General features: G+C 36.3%; 1 protein-coding gene across 2 annotated transcripts; it reads right to left on the bottom strand.

The window, feature by feature from the left end:
- ptpn11a (protein tyrosine phosphatase non-receptor type 11a) lies at positions 1-17,229 on the bottom strand. Of its 2 annotated transcripts, none has more exons than XM_040007305.1 (16): positions 16,802-17,229; positions 15,226-15,348; positions 11,747-11,941; positions 11,162-11,354; positions 10,346-10,465; positions 10,091-10,204; positions 8,855-8,951; positions 8,665-8,744; positions 8,296-8,457; positions 7,136-7,267; positions 6,769-6,923; positions 6,623-6,690; positions 5,316-5,467; positions 5,117-5,235; positions 4,924-5,030; positions 1-3,367 (listed from the first exon to the last, which is right to left on the bottom strand). In XM_040007305.1, exons 1-15 carry the CDS (start codon positions 16,813-16,815, stop codon positions 4,961-4,963), a joined length of 1,794 nt encoding a protein of 597 aa, XP_039863239.1. In that variant the 5' UTR covers positions 16,816-17,229; the 3' UTR covers positions 1-3,367; positions 4,924-4,960. The 2 variants fall into 2 exon arrangements, with proteins under 2 accessions (XP_039863239.1, XP_039863238.1); XM_040007304.1 differs by having other exon boundaries at positions 8,647-8,744; positions 16,802-17,228.
- Between the last annotated feature and the right edge of the window lie 876 nt (positions 17,230-18,105).

Raw genomic sequence — 18,105 nt, 5'->3', positions numbered from 1 at the left:
TTAATGAGGCATTTATCAGCCATTTATTGTTAATTAAGGAAGTTAACATGGTTAACTGCATTGAAAGTCATACAATAAACCTTTAAGCGTTGTGAGAGGTTCCTCCCCATGCCAGAGGAGGAAAGCTGTAGGAATATACATACAGTATATTTTATTGGCAAGTAGATATGTTTAAGTACATTCTCCTCTACCTGGAACTCATGTACAATTTAAAAAATAGATTTTGTTTGCATTGCGATCACCTTTTTTTTTTTTTTTTACTTTTTTTTTTTTTTTTTTGTTCAGGATGTTAAGGATGGAAGTATTCACATTTAAGTGTTATGGGTTCTTGAACGGCGGTGGAACTAAAGAGCACTGTTAAGTTGTTTTGTTTCTTTTTAATAGCTATCACATACACATAGGCATACGCATAGAAGGCGAGTCTATGCATCTAAATTGCTTACATGATAAATTGAAAGCAGTTTTATCATCTCAGGGAGAAAAAAACAAAACAAAAAAAAAACAAAACAAAGCCAAGAATGTAACTTGGAACAAGTATGGCCGTCAGCAGCCACAATGTCACAGCACACGCGCACGCACACACACACACACACACACACACACACACACACACACACACACCACAAAAACACTGTAAGCACACATTCCACAAAACATTAGGCAGGTACAAAGTCAACCATTCAACGATAAAAACTGCATACAGTACACCACACTACAGAAGATCTCAGTCAGATGATGGCGTTTACATGGGAGATGTTCCAAAGAACACTTGCTGTGGAGCAGCCACATATTAGCAGAGTCCTCCAATGAGAGGAAGCAGCTCCCAGAAACACTGATGTCATGATTTTTTTTAAATTTTTTTTTTAAAAATCACAGAAAGAAGCTGTTCAGTCCAAAATCAGTGGTTACGGAGAACTATTCACAAGGCAAGCCGCTTCTTCCTTTTTCTCAAAAGGAGAGATTCTGAGTCAGCACTGTTACAGCAAGTTCAATCGCAAGACTGCAGTTTCTCAAGGCGTAGTGATGGTAAGCAAATGTGCAGAAACTGACAATGCTTGACAAAATACTGAGGCCACATGTTTGAAAAGAGTGACTATCCTAATATTGAAGCTGATCGTGAAGATAAAGAAACAGTGACATTTAAGAAAATACATTTTCAATTCTTACTGTTAGCTGATAAGATTCCACTCTCATATCTGCACTTTGAATATAAAGCTGGTGATTAGCCTAGCTTAGCATAAGGCTAGTCTGTATAAGCACAGTCAAGAATCGCTTCCACCATTCGCTTCCTCATAAAACTATGGTGATGTTAGTCATCCTTCGAGCACTGCACTATAGATGGCAATTTCAATCAGTCAGTCCACTGCCTTAGTCCAGACTTAAATCATCTCAGTAACTAACAGATGAACAGCCATTAAATTTGGTGCAAATCTTGAATGCAAGGTACATTCAAGTTTCCCTGAGGATACTCGTGTAGTGCCATTATGTGATCAAATTGGTGAATATCTACAAAAGTGATGACATCTTTAAAAACCCTTTTTTTATTTTGCATGTGATGCCAAATAGTAAATATTAGCAAGTTACATGATAACAATACAATTTTCATATACCAGGCTGGGCCTAAGGAGGACCTGATAGCTGCTCCATGCAGACTCTAGAATAAACATCACAAGTTACATAAAAGTGAACAAACCAAAAAGAATACGGGTCAATTTGAACCAGGTGTCTATTACTATTATCTGAGAATAAAGAGCACCCAGACATTAGCAGATATAGAAAAAGTAACACAAGTACTTTTCATAAGTCCAATGTGTAACTTAAAATCAGCATGGTTTTATGGATTTGATAGAACGAAAGTACGTTTCTTTACAGATAATTTAGAATAGTGATGTCATTAAACATGTATACAAATACTATTAATCCGAATATTTGTTTTTATTGATTTACCTTTAAGTAGACTTAACATAACTGTTCCCTCGTTTTCAGTCTCTAAGCAAAACTAAGCTAAACAAATAGCTACTAGCTATAGCTTCATAGTTTACAGATGTGAGAGTGGGATCCATCGTATTATCTGGAGTAAATGATTGTTTTTCTCCAAAATGTCAAAGTATTCCAATAAAACTGTTCACTTTGATTGACACACAAAAGAAAGACCAGAAAATACTCTCCTATAAAATGTGTGAATGTGTGTTTGTGTGTATAAACTCCTGAATCCAACTGACCACAACCATAACAATTAATCTACTACCAAAACTGATGTGTGATTACTTCCTAGAACAAACTTTTAAACTTAAGTACATGTGGTGTTCAAAATAGGCAATGGTATATAAAGGCATTTATCCTTAACAAGAAAAGAATAATTAAAAAAAAAAAGAAAAAAAAAAAAAAAAAAAAAAAAGAGACATCTTTTTGGCAGCCATCAGCATATGGCAATGCCTGCAACTGACATACAAAGACTCCCCTGAAGTCCTAATATGTCAACATCCTGACTTTGCAACATAAGTGCATACCTTCAGGAAACTCCTCCCAAAAATCCAGATTCATAAATCCACCAGATGAATCAAGGCTCAACTGAAACTAATGCTGCCAATTCAAAGTGCAGCATTAAGGACATTCGGCTTGAGCTCTGGAATGATTAACCAACACTGTTAATCCTAATGAAAGCGTACTAAACTCGTGAACTAGGAGACAAAGAAGTTAATTACACTCCCAAGAACCTGAATTTTTGTTTCTCTTTGAGGTGTTTTTGCCACAGAAAAATTAATTTGTGTAGTTACAAATCAACAGTAAAAACCACTGGAAGTTTTTTCCCCCACTTTTGTTGAGCCCAAAGACTGTATAACTAGGTGCAAAATGTGAATAAAATTATGTGTGGGTTTGGCACAGGCCCTTTTCAGTAAAGTCTTCACTTCCATCTACAAACGATCAATTTCACTTTCCTTTGGTTAATTAAAAAAAAAAAAAAAAATTACACAGAAGAATGAGAGATGAGCAAAGATTAGTTAGGTTCTTTTCCCTCTGAGGAGGGTGCTCGCTGTTGGCAGCCCTTTTTGCAGTGAGATTTACAAAGCCTAAACCCAAACTGTGGTTTAGTAGTGGATTTAGCATGTTAGGCTTCTCAAAGGCTCTTCTGACAATCACAGTGGTTTAGAATTCAACTAGAGGGAAATTGTTCACGTAAGAATAAGCAAGAACAGGAGGGGAACCCCCAGTTTCTGGTCTCCCTCGTATCTTGTGTGCGTGTGAGTGTGTGTGTGTGTGTGTGAGTGTATGTTCTTGTTTTCTTTCCCCCATTGTTCCATATCATTACGGTCAAGTCTCAGGCTTCAAGGTGTGGCTGGCGAAAAAACTGTCAGGTATCAAGATCCTAAAAAGAAAAAAACAAACAAACTTGATTTAATTTGATTGTCTGGATGTAATACTGGTCTGTGTTAGATAGGGGTGGGGTGGAGGGTGGGTGCAAGATGTTATTTATGCACTGAGGATTATTTACATGCATTGTGACAAACTGGCAATTTTCAGTTGTTGCATTTTCATATCAGCACAATCCTGAGGTGAAACATTGGATGGCACTGCTTAAACATTGCTTCTTTTCTCTAGTCAGATATATCAGTCAGTTAAACTAATTATTTGCATTTTAACTCTTAAATGACTGAAAGGGAACACTTAAACATTGAAAATGTACAACTTGTTATTGTTTCATAGGAAATGTGTAGGATCATTTATGCTTCAAGGAAATATTTATGTTTTGAACATTACATACTTTAATTCTATTGCAATTTTCCACTAATCACTGCATTGTAATCCCACTGACAAAAGTCACTTGAATGAATGATGAAAAATTTCTCCTACTGAAAACACTCCTTCCAGGTAAAGTGAATGAATTTTCTGGGATTTTCTTACCTGGATTATTAAACCTGCATCAAGATTAAATTGTAATGTCGTAGTTTTGATGCAGTAGTGATTGGTTAACAGACTAGAACACGATTCAGAGATATCCTGAATTACATGTGGTTTAACAACTGAAAAAACAGAGCAGCAGAGGACACCATGAACAAACCTACAGTTTTCAACAACATTTTGACAAAGCCTATAGCCCAGTTATCCAAAAGCCTTTATCTCTAGGACTGATCTCTGTGAGGACGAACAAGTTGTTAAGTTTTCAGAGGAAGGTGCAGGTTTCTAAAAAATAGAATAAAGATCTTGTGGAATGTCTTTGTGCTTAAAATGATTTAAAAACATAGTTAAGAGCATTAGAACATTTAGGTACAGATAACAGAAACAGTGTAGGTATGAGAAAGATAAATGACCCCACTTAATAACTTGATTGCTTGAGATTTAATGTACTAACAGTAGGTATGAAAAAAAATGCAGGAAAGAAGAAAAAAAAAAAAAAAAAAAAAAAAAAAAAGACTGGCACTTTTCATCTTCCAAATAAGGAAACAGATTATAAGTCTTTAGCAGAAATGGTCAGAGATGTTACATGGATATTTGAGGTGTGCTTACTTAATCACAATGTCAGCTCATGCATTAAGTGACAATAATAATAATAATAATAATAATTAAAAAATGTTTTCCATTATTATAATTTAAATTTCTCTTCAGTAAATTTAACCTTCTTCTCAGGTATATATAAACTACAAAAGATTAGAAAGCAATATTTAATTTTTTTTTAGGTAATCTAAAAAGGTAAAAGTTAATCAAAGCTAGTTTTGTTGTTTTCTCCTTAATTAACAATAACTCTGTATTTAATGCTATAAAGACTGACCTTTATTGTTTTAACTACTGTAGACAACTGTCTTTTTCTAATTCCTTCTCTTTGACAAGCAGAACTGGTTGTATTTTTGTTCTTTAGATCAGCTTCCTCTCATTTAAAGCTACTGCATGTTGACAGTTCTCTCCGTATGCTCTTCATGGATTTACCTGGAGCTGATAGAGCACTGGTATCAAAAGGTGAATCTCATCTGAAGCTCTTCTGTTGCTGCATCAGCCCCACATTTTCATACACCCTGGAGCTGTCCTCCCTCATCCTGACAACAAATACAAATCAAAAAGAAACTGTCAATGCTTTCTTTACAAGGGTTTAAATGCCACAGGTCATTTAAGAGGCACTTACTCTGTGCAGGTGGGAGTAGGAATAGGAGTGCAAGGAGGCAGAGGGCTCTGCTCTCCTCCAGTCAGGTCAGACAAAGAGTACTTAATGTTTGTGTACTCACGTCCCTTAATCTTACTTTTCTGTGGAGGAGAAAGCAGATGAATGGTATAAGTGAGAGTAGAAGTGAGGTGAAAAATAAAAAAAACAAACTGCTGCGTACCTGCTCTTCTTCTATGCGCCTCTGCAATGTTTCTATGTAGTGCTGTACAGCCATGTAGATGAATCTGTATTGTGCCTCAGTCTGCACCATCCCAGAACGCTGAGAACGAACCATCTGTATGGTCTTCGGCACATCAATGTCACAGTCCACTCCTGCACCAGGAAAAATAATAAATAATTTAACAAATTTAATGCATTTTGCATAGTCAAAAATAGACCCCAGACTGCAGTCCAGATCTTGTCCCAAACACCATTCTTTATAGAGTTTATAAGTCAGGGAAACCAAATATGCACATTTTTGTTGATGACAATGTAATAGCGTAATCTTCAAACAGCTGGTCACTTTTTCAAGAGAACCTGGAAAAGCGCTTCGACGTATTTGAAGATATGAGACATAACAGTCCCCTCACTTCTCAAGGTATCAGCTGACCAGGCACTCATGACATCCAGGCATGAGTGCAGAAACATTTGGACTACATTCTCCAGAAATGATCAAATTATATATATATTTTTAATGAAACAACTCGGCAAGCAAAAGGGGAGATACAAGTACCCTGTGGGATTGCATCAGGAAGGTTCATCTTGCATAAAACTGTGCTAATATCAAATATGAGGAGCTACCTGCTGTGGCAACCCTTTGTGACAAGGGAGCAACAAAGCTTAGATTATTTATTCTAAACATCAGTTGTCTCTTATAAGTTTTTTAAGTCTAGTAGAATTTAAAAAAAACAAAAAAAAACAAAAAAAAAAAACCAACCATGTAATCTGTGTGGTTTTTTTTCTTGGATAAGCAGTGAGTTATGTAGACGTGTATAAGACATCATCCTCACACGTCTGGACTGCTGAGTGTTCGTTTCAAGTACTGGCAAGGAACTGGCAAGTATGCAAGTACAAACTGTGTAGTTGCTATTAAGAAGCAACCAATGAAAGAACTGGCCCCAGGCCAAAGTAAGTTTTGACTAGATCAGTGTTAGCCCTAGCCCCTGACTGTGACAGAGGTTAAGGTTGACAGATAAAATAAATTCACAATACAGTGCAGGACAGGTACCATTAAATTAAATACAAAGTTATTTAATTATTTCACCATTTAATTATGTTTTTAAATATATATCTGTCCTCACACTCACTTAAAATGCTCAGACTCAGAGCAGACATTATATGTATGCAGCCTGGAACAAAAATCAATTTTGGGAAAAAAAAAAAAGAAAGAAAAAGAAATGCATTTACAGACTAAGAAAATATGCAGAAGAAAATATGGAGAATTGTGAGCTTGGTGCTACAGTGGCCACAGAGTGCATGTGTACTCACCTTTTTCTCTGATCACATCTATTAGGATGTCAATCACTATAAAGGTTCCTGTCCGCCCAATCCCTGCACTGAAAAACAAGACTTTGAATAACCATATCTCTTTCATTATCAATGATAAAGTGTTCTGACTGTGGAATTTGAGGTACCTGCAATGTACCGTTATTGGCCCAGCATCCAATATGCTCTCCTGTTTCAGGTTGACCTCTTCTAAGAAGTCAAGTACACCACCTGGGTCAGTGGGGACTCCATGATCTGGCCAGGCCCTAAAGTGGTACTGCCAAACTGTACGTTCTGTGTTGCCCTGAAAAACAAAAAACAAAGAGTCCATAATCAAAGGGGTTCATGGGATTTGAACAGATTTTAAATCTGTCATCTTTAGTAATTTTTGGCATTTATTGCAGTGAACTTCAATGATGGATAACTACTTTTTTTTTTTTCCTTTCTTTTTTTTTTTTTCAAAGAATCCTCATGTTAGATTTGCACAGTATATTTTCATACAAACAAACAACTTACCTGTCCAACTTTGGAAAGTTTCAGTTCTCTTAAGATGTAGTCATGTGCAGACGTCTCTCTGACATTGCGAACACGCATAGCCCCATACTCCTTCAGCGCTGACACGTCTGGCCAGTATTTCACACACTTACTCTGTTGAAACACAATCACATAGTTACACATTACATATTCATCAGTAGTAGTAGTAGAACATTTGAAGTTCCTGTGAATGTCGATATTTTCTGTAAATATGTTAAACACATTTTAATTTTTTTAAAGGAAACATACATGCATACATACATACATACATACATACATGGAAATTTCACATACTAGAAGTTACTGCTAATATTAGCTAAGATAGCTAGTTATCAGGAAGTTGACTATTTTTGATTTTTTACTTTTTCCACACTATATCCTTAACTTTGAACTTTTGTATAAAATTTTGAAGTTTTGTAGTTTTTCTTTTTGTATTTGTACATTTTTCTTATTGTGGTTCTAATTGTATTATACTCAACTTTTTGCATGGCATTCTATTCTGTTGTTCCCTTTGGTGCATCTTTATTTTATTTAGTTTACTGTGCTCTATATTCTAATTTTATATTTAACTTATTGAGTCGTTTTACTGTCGGGATATTTTCTCATGGGTTGTGTATGACATTTTGGCTGCTGTAAAAGGATTTTCCAACTTTTGGGATGGCATCTATCTTGTTTTATCTTAAACACGTCAATTTAGGAGCATTGATAGTGTCTCACAGAAGTTCTTTACCTTTGTTTTTTTTGGGGGGGTTGTTTGTTTTTTTTTAAAGACACTGCAAACTTTTAAGTATATTTTCTAAACATGCAGGGTTAAAGTTGTGATCAGTGCATTTCAGCTTGAACCATGATAAACCTGTCATGCAGTTTTGGTGCTTTAACTTTAAAGGTAGTTTCAAACTGTTAACAAATTAATAAACATTACTAATTAACTTATTTTTATTTAATAAAATACTAACTCAAGCTTAATGACCTAACAGTTTAGAATTTGTTAACAATGGTGTTTATCCCTGACAATCAACCATATTGTCTGCTTAGATTAATTATTTTAAGAATTTGAGCAGCACACAAAAACGGCACATCTTGAAATAGTATCTTAACCTTTAAGGTAGAATTGCAGTTCCGTGATCAGTCGCTTTGCTTACCTTCCCTCTTTCTACCTCTTTGGTGGTCATGACGATGACTCGAGAGTCCTCCTGAAAAACCATCCTCCAGAAGTCACTGATGGTGTTATGTAGACAGCCCTGAGTGGCAATGTAGCTCTTCTTCACCTTGGTGCCTTGATTACACTTTGAGTCCAAATCCGGCTGCATAAACACACATAAGCATGACACAGTCAGCAACTGAGAAATACAGCAAACAAGAACACAAACTGACTGATCACACAGGCTGATGAATAGCGGCGTGAGTGAAAGTTGACATATGAAGCCATCTACATACTATCACATACATATGCAGTGTGTGCAATGTGTGTCCCAAAAATGACATGAGTTTACCATGACAGTGGATACTACCATGATGATATTGGCGTTGATATAGTCAGAGCCTGGCTCATCTGGGTCCCCGTCTTTCAGCACCACGCGTGTGTGGTCGACTGGAAATGGAAATAAAATCAGTAGTTAGTTGCCTCAAAAATCCCTTCAGGAGGTCCTTGAGCAGTTAAACTGGAGGGTTTTTATAGACAAAAATGAGTGATTTTCTTACAAGGCAGAATGTTCTTGTATCGGTTCTTGTTTTTGTTCTCTGGTCTCTGGCCCTCTTTGCGACTGTAGAGCAACTTGCACTCTTGTTGCTGTAAGGTCTGAATAGGAAAAAAAGAGGAGAGTCACATCTTAAAATGCCATTTCCAACCAAGATTTCTAAAAAATTTTAATCACACTTTATCCAGAGATGGTTTTCTGGGGGAAATAACCCAGTAAATGAGCAGTTTCTGAAATACTCTGACATCAACAATCATGCCACATTATGTTAGATGTCAAGTTATTTGTTAGCCTTAGCAGGCAAGCTGAAGTTAGCCGACACTAGGCATATTTGTTGAATGAAGCCTTGCGAACACAAGATTTGGCCTTCAGGAGAAAATTATTGTCAACATTAACAGGAAATTCAATACATAGCAAGACTCAAACCCTTAACCTATCGCTCTTCTGGTTAATGTTAGTGAATACAACTATCGCTGATGCAGACAAATCACAAGAAATCGTATATAAACAAATACTATCTTGAGTAGAAAAGGTCAGCTAATTCCAAAGTCTGCCATTTTCAAATTACTTTATTAGCTTACATTACTGTATGTTGCCAGTACAGGCATGAGGTTGCAACTAACTGCAATTTGCTTGCTAACATTATTCCTCCTGAAATCATGTACGGTACGTAGAAAAGCTAATTCGCTAGCTTGCTAAATTATTTCACTGGCTACTGTGATCCATGACACTAATTTACAGTTAATGTCCAACACTATTAATTTTAGTTAGCTGTCAATTTTATAATTAGGGCTCCACGGTGATCCTTATCACAATTATTTGGTTAAATATTAAGATCACAATTACTTATGATTATTCATTGATTATAGTGACACCAAAAAAATTTATCATGTAAACAGAACCCGGTTTTCACTAACTTCACCTAATTTATGGTTATAAATTTATCTTTGCAGACAAATAATGAAGTCTTTCACTTCATTCACTATAACTCCATGTCTATGTAAGTATGAGGCTTCACAATGGCATAAAAATGCTACAGAAGCTATGTCCATATTTTAAACTGTCTGCACATAAAATAGATATGCATGAAAGCATGAGCAACAGGAGGCAGTTCACTTCACATCCATGTGTTGTTTTTCTTGTGTAATAAAGTTATGACTATTTACTTTCATTTTTAAAGATGCCGATAATACAAAAGTACACGAATAATAAAAATTAACACAAACGTAGGACCACTCACCTCAAATTCTTCCCAGAATCCCTGTTTGACCTTGTCTGTTGCCTCCGCTAGTTTGCTAAGCTCCCTAACTCGACTCTCAATCTCTGCTGCGTTAATACGGGTAGTGTTCAGAGGCTGCAAAGACCAAGAGTCAGAAGAGAAACAAATCAGGAAATGTTTCCAATGTTTCTCTTCCTTTACAACTGAACAGATTCTGAGGCAGGTTATATAGGCACAAATGCTTGGGAACACATGGCTACAGGAGATGGGTCAAACCTGTTTAAGCTGAAGCACAGTGCCCAGAGTTTCAACCATAGGGTTCTTCTTGTAGTGCTCTACCAAGTCTGTAAGGGAGTCAAACTTCTCCCCTCCACCCACATCATACTTCAGGTCATGCTGAGCAAAAGGACACAGGTACATCAGCAATATAATTAAAAACAGACTGGCCTTATGTTACCAGAATCAAGATACAGATGTCTTTTGTATACAACCAATTCATATCTATGTATACAGTCCTCAAGACCTAGGTGAAATTTTACAAGGTATGTTAATTGACTGAATATCTTGTCTTAAAATACTGAGATGTTGTTGCTTTCAGTAATGTGCAAAAACTCTATATTATAGAAAATGAGTGACTGCAACACAACTTCTAGCTTATCCACCTTGGGTAGCAGCAGCTATACCACTGGGTATTATTAAAAAGTATTTTCTAAGAAAGCACTCTGCTTCTGAACTTGAAATTTTCATTAAAAAAAAAGAAAAAAAAATCTAGGTAATCTATGTCATGATTTTGAAGAGGCAACTAAGTAATACTGAGTAATGCCACAACACCAGTCTGGCCTGTTAACCAGCCAAAAGTTAAGAATAATTAGGGGCCAGGGCTAGCAAGGCTTTAAAAAAAAAAAAAAAAAAAAGTCAACTAATAAATCTGCTACCCTTGGAAAGATGGAAAAGGATAAACTAAATTTCTAAATATACTTGGGTGGCTGCTGGTATACCTGCATGCTACATGGTGCACAGAATTCAGACAAACTAAGAGGCAGAGTTTAGGTGTGGAAAACACATGGAGTGTGTACAAAATCTGGATCTTACCTGGCAGCGGATCATGACATGAGTGACTTTAGGTTTACTGTCACTGCTGTCTGTTTTGTCATCTCCAGTACGGACCGATAGAACAAAATCTCCCGGATGGCTCTGGCTCTCCCTCACCAGGAAACTGCCATTCTTGCCTTTCTCAGTGAGCAACTTCTCAGCCTCCCTGCCCGACAGGTGTCCGTGGAACCATCTGCAATGGGAAAATATGAAGCTAGTAGAATATATCACGTAACAGAAATGTGCTCTCATATTATGTAAACTGCAAGATCTGCCTTAGTTAACTTGAAGCAAGCACAGCTTATCAAAGATAAAAGACATAACATTAAAATCTGAAGCTTATAGTTCTTACTTACTGTTTAAGTGTGAATTGAACTGGCAACTATAGTGTTATCAAATAGTTAAAAAAAAAAAAAAAACAACAACAACAACAACACCTGTGTCCAAAATGGTCTTATGTAAATTTAATATACAAAATATACATGGTGTTCAGAAATTATCGACAACTCATTTGGAGTTTGTTTTTTTTGTTTTTTTTAAGAACTTTTCTGCCACAAAAAATATTACATGAACATTAACACTTACCTCTCTGAGGTGGGATCTGCACAGTTGAGTGGATACTTCAGCTCAATAACGTCACCGTTTTTCTCTTTCAGTTGTCCATGATGTTCCATGTAATACTGCACCAGCTCTGCAAGTGTGGCAAACTTCTCCCCGCCATAAAGGTCGTAGTAATCTCCTGTGTTCTGGATCTTAATATGGGTGACTGCTCCATTTCGCCTGCAGAACAGCACAAACATTTATGTTACTATCACATGAAAGATCATCATCAGGTTACAAATGTAGGAACATCTGGCCTATGATCCATTTTTTCCTCATATTTTGAGCTCAGATACAAGCTAAAACAGCCAAAATATTATGTTACATATTATAAGTTATATTATAAGTCATAAAATTTGCAGAATTTTTCAGCGTGTTTTTCTCTAATTATTTTAGTTCTACCACTGTGTTCTGTCCATTTTTGTACACACAAAACTGGTCTGTTTTTCACTCTTCACTGCCCTCCTCTGTCTTCAATTATATGACTGAATATTTTATTTTAAAAAAAAAAGTAGCTTTAATAATCAGTTTTGGGGAAAGGGTTAGGGAGGGTTAAAAAATAAAATAGAAATTAGCACCATTAGCTCCAGTTATGTGAAAAGAAAACATAACTGGAGCTAATGGTGAGTTATGCCACAACAAGCTGCTGGAGGACTTCCAGCACCTTACTCATCACTGCATTCAAATCATTACTAATTATTAAACTCTTAATCTCTCTCCCATATGTGTCTTTTGTTCCATCTCGCTCTGCACTCTTCTCTTTCCCCTCACTCACAAATGATCATGGCAGGTGGATGTTTTCACCCTACAATATAAAATGCCATGAGGTAGGTGTTCTTGTGAATTGGCACTAGGTAAATGAAATTGAATTCATTTAATTTAATTTGAATTCATTTAATTTTAAAAAAATAATGTATAAACAGAAGATTATTACTTTGCAAAAAGTTGCAGACAGGATATAAACTGTCTCTTAGCTCTTGAATCACAGAAGTTACATTAAGCTGTAACTTGATAACAAACAGGATGAACCTACAAATGACAGTGTTGTGAGTGTCAGCTTTAAGAGGAGATGGCGTCATGAAAGTACAGAAAGCTATAGGCAATCAATCTGACCATGATTAATCCCCAAGATTAAGATGTTCACAGTATTTCTCACTTGTGAAAATTAGTTCTTTTGATCTGACAAAACAAGATTTTATGACATTTTTCAGATGAAGTAATTCATTGGATCTCAATCAATCAGGACATTAGGTGATAATGAAAACTACTCTATGGAGGTACTCTGTGCCTCCAGCTTTCGTCTTTCAAACAGAACACAAAATTTTATACTGTCACCAACTTTAGGAAACTGTTAGAGGCACGACATTATATTAACTGAACTGAAACAACCCATAGGTTTGTTTCTGTTCCAGCCCTTCTGATGCAGAGCAAGAAATGATACAAAATTAGCAAAGTGATAATCAGTTTAACACTGTGTAACATGTACCACTAACACCATAGGTATCATTTCTATTTGCATATGTTTTTTGGTGATACAAACCAGACTAACTGTTGAGTAATTATAGGTGACTGCCATCAACACAGAAAATAGAAAAAAGGAGAACTTGTGTCAGATATGCGGCTCAATAACTGTCAGTGACTTAGTTTAAAAAAAATAAATAAATAAAAAAAAATTTTTTAAAAAAGGACAAGACATTTAAACTAGCGTCCTTGTGGAAATGTCAGTTTCCACACGAGAAACATGATTTGTTTTGTTTCCATAGGAAGTAAATATGGTGCAAGATGAGAGACCGTAGAGATGAAATATGTGGCTGTTTCAAAAATAACACTGGCTACATCAGCCAAACTGACTTAATGATACTTTATCTTGAAATAGAATTTATGACTTGACAGGCCTCAAGAGAAAAATACAAAGTTGTTTGGGTTTTTTGCATCAGCAAACACTGGTCTTGCCTTCTTCAGATAATACTGGATTTCTCACTATCGTCCAAAATTGTAAAGGAAAGACAACAATTTAATAGTTCAATTATGCTGCAAGGGACAGAATATAAAGAACTAATACAGACATATTGTGTCATGTTATTACTTAAACAATTCCCTCTTCACACACCAAGCAAAGCTATTACTCTTTTCCAGTCATGTTTGTGTCCACCTGATAAATATAAGTCTAATATTTACTCTCAGGCTTGCTCTGCACCAGCTCCTAAGTGAACCATCTGGCCATTAAGCTGCTAGATGTAGATGTGCTAGTTTCCAACTTTGACTGCTTGTTAGTTTAGTGCTGGGTACCTAATGTACTGCAGGGGTTTATCTGTGCTTGTTCACTCAAAACACCTGCCTGCTGCTCCTGGAAACGAATGTGATGTGGGCAGAGCGTGGAAAACAGACAATTATACTGAATAGACTAAAACATCCTACAGAACTGAGGGATAATTCTCTGTGGCTTTATCAAAACCTAATTCAAGTTCCACAGTCTTTTGACTAACTGTTACTGCTGAAATACTGATTAGTCCAACTTAACGAATGTGGTTCTATTTGAAAGCAAAGTAGGTAGGATAATTTTGCTGTGAAACTACACTGTCCTACAAAAAGTGTGTCTTAAATCTTGCTTTATGCAGATCATAAAACAGAAGAATCCAGTAAATTATTTCACTCTTGCAAAATTTTAGTTTAAAAAAATTAAAAAATAAAAAAAAATAAAGATAATAAAGAGAAAGAGATAATAAAAAGAGATAATATATGTAAAGTGAAAATTAAACGATTTGTTGCTCATTCAATCCATTTATATTTTCTCTTCCAGTCGAAGGGATAATGCTGTATAACTCCTGTCTTTTAAAAGTCCTTCAGCATCTGTGACCAAGCCACAAAAAAAAAAAAAAAAAAAAAATATCAGAAAAAACCTAAAGGCTGGCAATACTGAAATGTCCAACCATTCAAAATTTACTTTGATCACCTTAACAGAGCTCATAGTCTTTCTCAAGTTGATTTGTAAAAATTATTTATAAAGTGCAAAAGCACATTTTATTAAAACAGCAGAACAATCACAGTTCATCCATTGCTTCCTGTATTGTAATGGTTTTTAAAACTCTTAATGCACACCACAGGGATAGCCAAAATATCAAAGCAAACCTCTGTAAAGTTGACTCTGACAGTCAACTTTGTTTTCCTTGTTTCCTTACTTGTTTCACAAGCAAGAATGTTTTGTTTTATTTTTATTTTAATCTAACTTGTAAAAGGGTAATGTAAAACAATTCTTCTGTTATAAAGTCAAAGAAAGGCATCCAGATCATTAAAAGGGAGGGGAAAAAAACAAACAAAAACAAAAACATTGGATCAGCAGACAGATTATTCAATGTCCAAATGTTTGCTCCAGTAACACTGTTTAGTTTTCACAATCCCACAGTACACTAGGGATGCACCTCTGGAGTATGGTGCTTTGTACAAACATGTGTAACGTCACTTACCGTACTGAGAGCGTGAAGTCTCCTGGATTGCTTTTACTGGGTCTGGCTAAAAAGCTCCCGTCCACTCCACGAGTCAGCAGGAGGTTTTCAGCCTCCACACCTGTGATGTTGGGGTGAAACCACCTAAAAGAGGACAAGTAAAATAACAATTTAGACTTACTGTTAAGTACATGCATTTAATTTTTACTCATTATATAGTGCATTGTGTGAACTTTTGGCCAAAAATCCATACATTGCACAACAACAACATGACATAACTCAGAGTGGATGGTCAGTTATAGTACTAAGAGGTGTTCAAAATTATGAATTAACTGCTTAAAACTTGATTATTTGCAATTTTCAATCCACTATTCAGAGACAGTATTATCAAAGTTCTTCTAAAAGCATGTAGTTTCATCTCCACTCACTTATCTGGGCATTTTGAAGTATCACTCAAGTTTAATTTTAATGGTCACCTGGACATGTAAGTTAAATCTGATTAAAACAGCTTAAATGTGTCAATGACTTACACATTAATGAGGATTTCAAAAGGCCACTGGGGAAGTTATACTCCCATCACCATCCTTGCTGTTAAAAATTTCTTGCCTAGATTTCAATAAAGGATTCCTTTGAGAGTCTTGTCTCTCTCTTATAATGTTTCTGGTATTATTGCACAGGATGCTTGCTGACAATGAGACTCATTTGGAACCAAAGGTATAAAAGAGCCACACTGTCTCTGTCTTTCTTCACTTCCTCTCTATCCAACTCTGTATATTCCAGTAAAGACATTCAGAGGCTGACTGCGCTCTTTCTACAAGTTGCCACCCTGCACTCCCCCGAAAAGACTGCCTGCCTGTTTCACTTATGCGTCCATTGTGGTCATCTCCTGCCTCTGCCTCCCTGTGAATATTATTTTCATCTTTTGCCTCTCGTCTGTACAAGAAGTCTGTGTTCTGTGCACCATCTATGTGAAATATATTTATTCCACTCGCTAACGATGACTTTTTAACCCGTTACATTTATTACCTAAGGAATTTAATTTACTTAAAATGTTGAAACTGCTATGACTTCTTCCTACTCTGCACATATCTACAACGTCAAAGTACTTCATTTCCGTTTTTCTGATGCACTCCTGCTGTTTTCCCGTTTTCTCGTTAAAATGACTCGTTAATTTTTGTACCAATATGGGGTGTCTTATGCTCAGTTATTTGTAAATACAGCTGGTTTGACTTGGACAGCAGCTCAAACCATAACAAATCAATCCAGTAAGATGCATCTGTTAACAGCAGCTGTAGCAGAGTTGGTTAACTTGAACTTTATCTATTAGTAACTACAGTTTGTGGACAGCTTAGCTTTGTATGTTCTGTACAAATGTTACAGCGCTGTTTACTTAACAAGTTGAGACTGCCTTAAGTTGCCGGTGTAACGCTAAATGAAGCAGCCCTACACCACCTATTTCTGTCTATTTCCAGAAACGTCGGAACTCTCATTGACTGTCTACCGACATACCAAGATCCAAACAGCTGAGTTCACTTAAAGTTAGCAGACTCAGCTAGCATTATCAGCAGACATTGTTTTCCAGACAGCCCCCGCTTACCTCCGAGATGTCATTTTTTTTCGTTCCTCACTTCCTCGCTGGCAGTTAGCAGTAGCTTTAATTAGCTGGCTAACGTTTCCCACCGTTAAAGCTTCAGTTACAGTATAAAGTGCTTCATTGGTTCACATCCGGTCAAAACGGGCACCTTAAATGTAGTTAAGCATCGACACCAATTTTTTTTTATAGCGCCCGTTACAAAAAATGTCTCTAGGCCTCGGCCCCGGAGACTTCACAGCAAGTCGATTATTGGACGTCACCAAACCTGCGACAAAACAGAGGGTGTAATGGATTTTTTCACCCTGGGCGTCCGTTTCTCGTGGTTGCTTTAACACGCTTAAATAAAAGCTACAGATCTCAGTCCGTCCGGTAAACGGCGTCAGATAAATTAAAGAGCCAGATCACTTTCACTCAGCGCATGCTCGTTAAAAGCTTTTTTTACGATACAGCGGCGAAGGCGGTAAACGACGAAGAACGTCTGCGAAGGCTTCTCGAACAGTTCGTTGACTGTCTGTACTCACGGCAAAGGGAGATAAATTACATTTCATATGTTATTTGTGACGTAATTAGATGCGCTACCATTTTAAAAATGATATTATTAAACTTTCGTAATGTTTTGTTGTGGCGTCTAGGGTTATTAGAAACGCGTAGAAATAAATACAGATAAAATTAGTATAACAATTTATTTTCTATTTGAACATTTACTTGCAATCTTTGAGCTATCTAATATTTGTCATTTGCTTTGTAAGCAAAATCATATAAAATATTTCACATAAAACAGACTAACTTAGGAGAAAGTCAAGTGGTGATGTAAGTAACTTTATCACTGAAACATTGTACTCTTTTCCCCAAAATAGTACATCCATAAGACTGGTGAAAATGCATCTTGCTTTTAAATCCTTTTATTTATATTTGATCCAACAAATATAAATATTTGGACAAACCCATTAAAACCTTGGCTAACATTCAAGTCATGATGGATGAGATTTCAACCTTTCAAACAGGGTGCTGGTGTAAAATGCTAATATTGGCCAAAGACAAAGGAAAAGAAGAGGAGGAGGGTGTGTTATGAGGCAATGAGAGCGTAGGAAAGACAGAAGTCTGGGGGTTAAAGTTGGCAGTATAAATATATTGTGGTAGATATATTGTTTATGCAGGAGACCAGATGGAAGGAAAGCAAAGCCAGGAGTATTGGAGGTGGATTCAAGCTGCTCTACCATGGTGTAGATAGAAAGAGGAGTGGAGTAGGGGTAAGGAAGAGTATGTGAACAGTGTTGTGGAGGTGAAAAGTGTCAGGCAGGAACATG

This window comes from Simochromis diagramma, unplaced genomic scaffold (assembly GCF_900408965.1).
Source record: "Simochromis diagramma unplaced genomic scaffold, fSimDia1.1 OVJJ01000682.1, whole genome shotgun sequence".
Classification (NCBI taxonomy): Eukaryota; Metazoa; Chordata; class Actinopteri; order Cichliformes; family Cichlidae; genus Simochromis; species Simochromis diagramma.
The sequence above is the reverse complement of the archived record's forward strand: the minus strand, read 5'-3'. Positions and strand labels throughout refer to the sequence as shown.

Coding starts and splice junctions, on each gene's coding strand:
- ptpn11a (XM_040007304.1), bottom strand. Junction 11,942..15,225: donor GACTTCACGCTCTCAGTACG/GTAAGTGACGTT, acceptor GCTGTTCTGCAG/GCGAAATGGAGCAGTCACCC. Junction 6,691..6,768: donor CCAATAACGGTACATTGCAG/GTACCTCAAATT, acceptor CTTGTTTTTCAG/TGCAGGGATTGGGCGGACAG.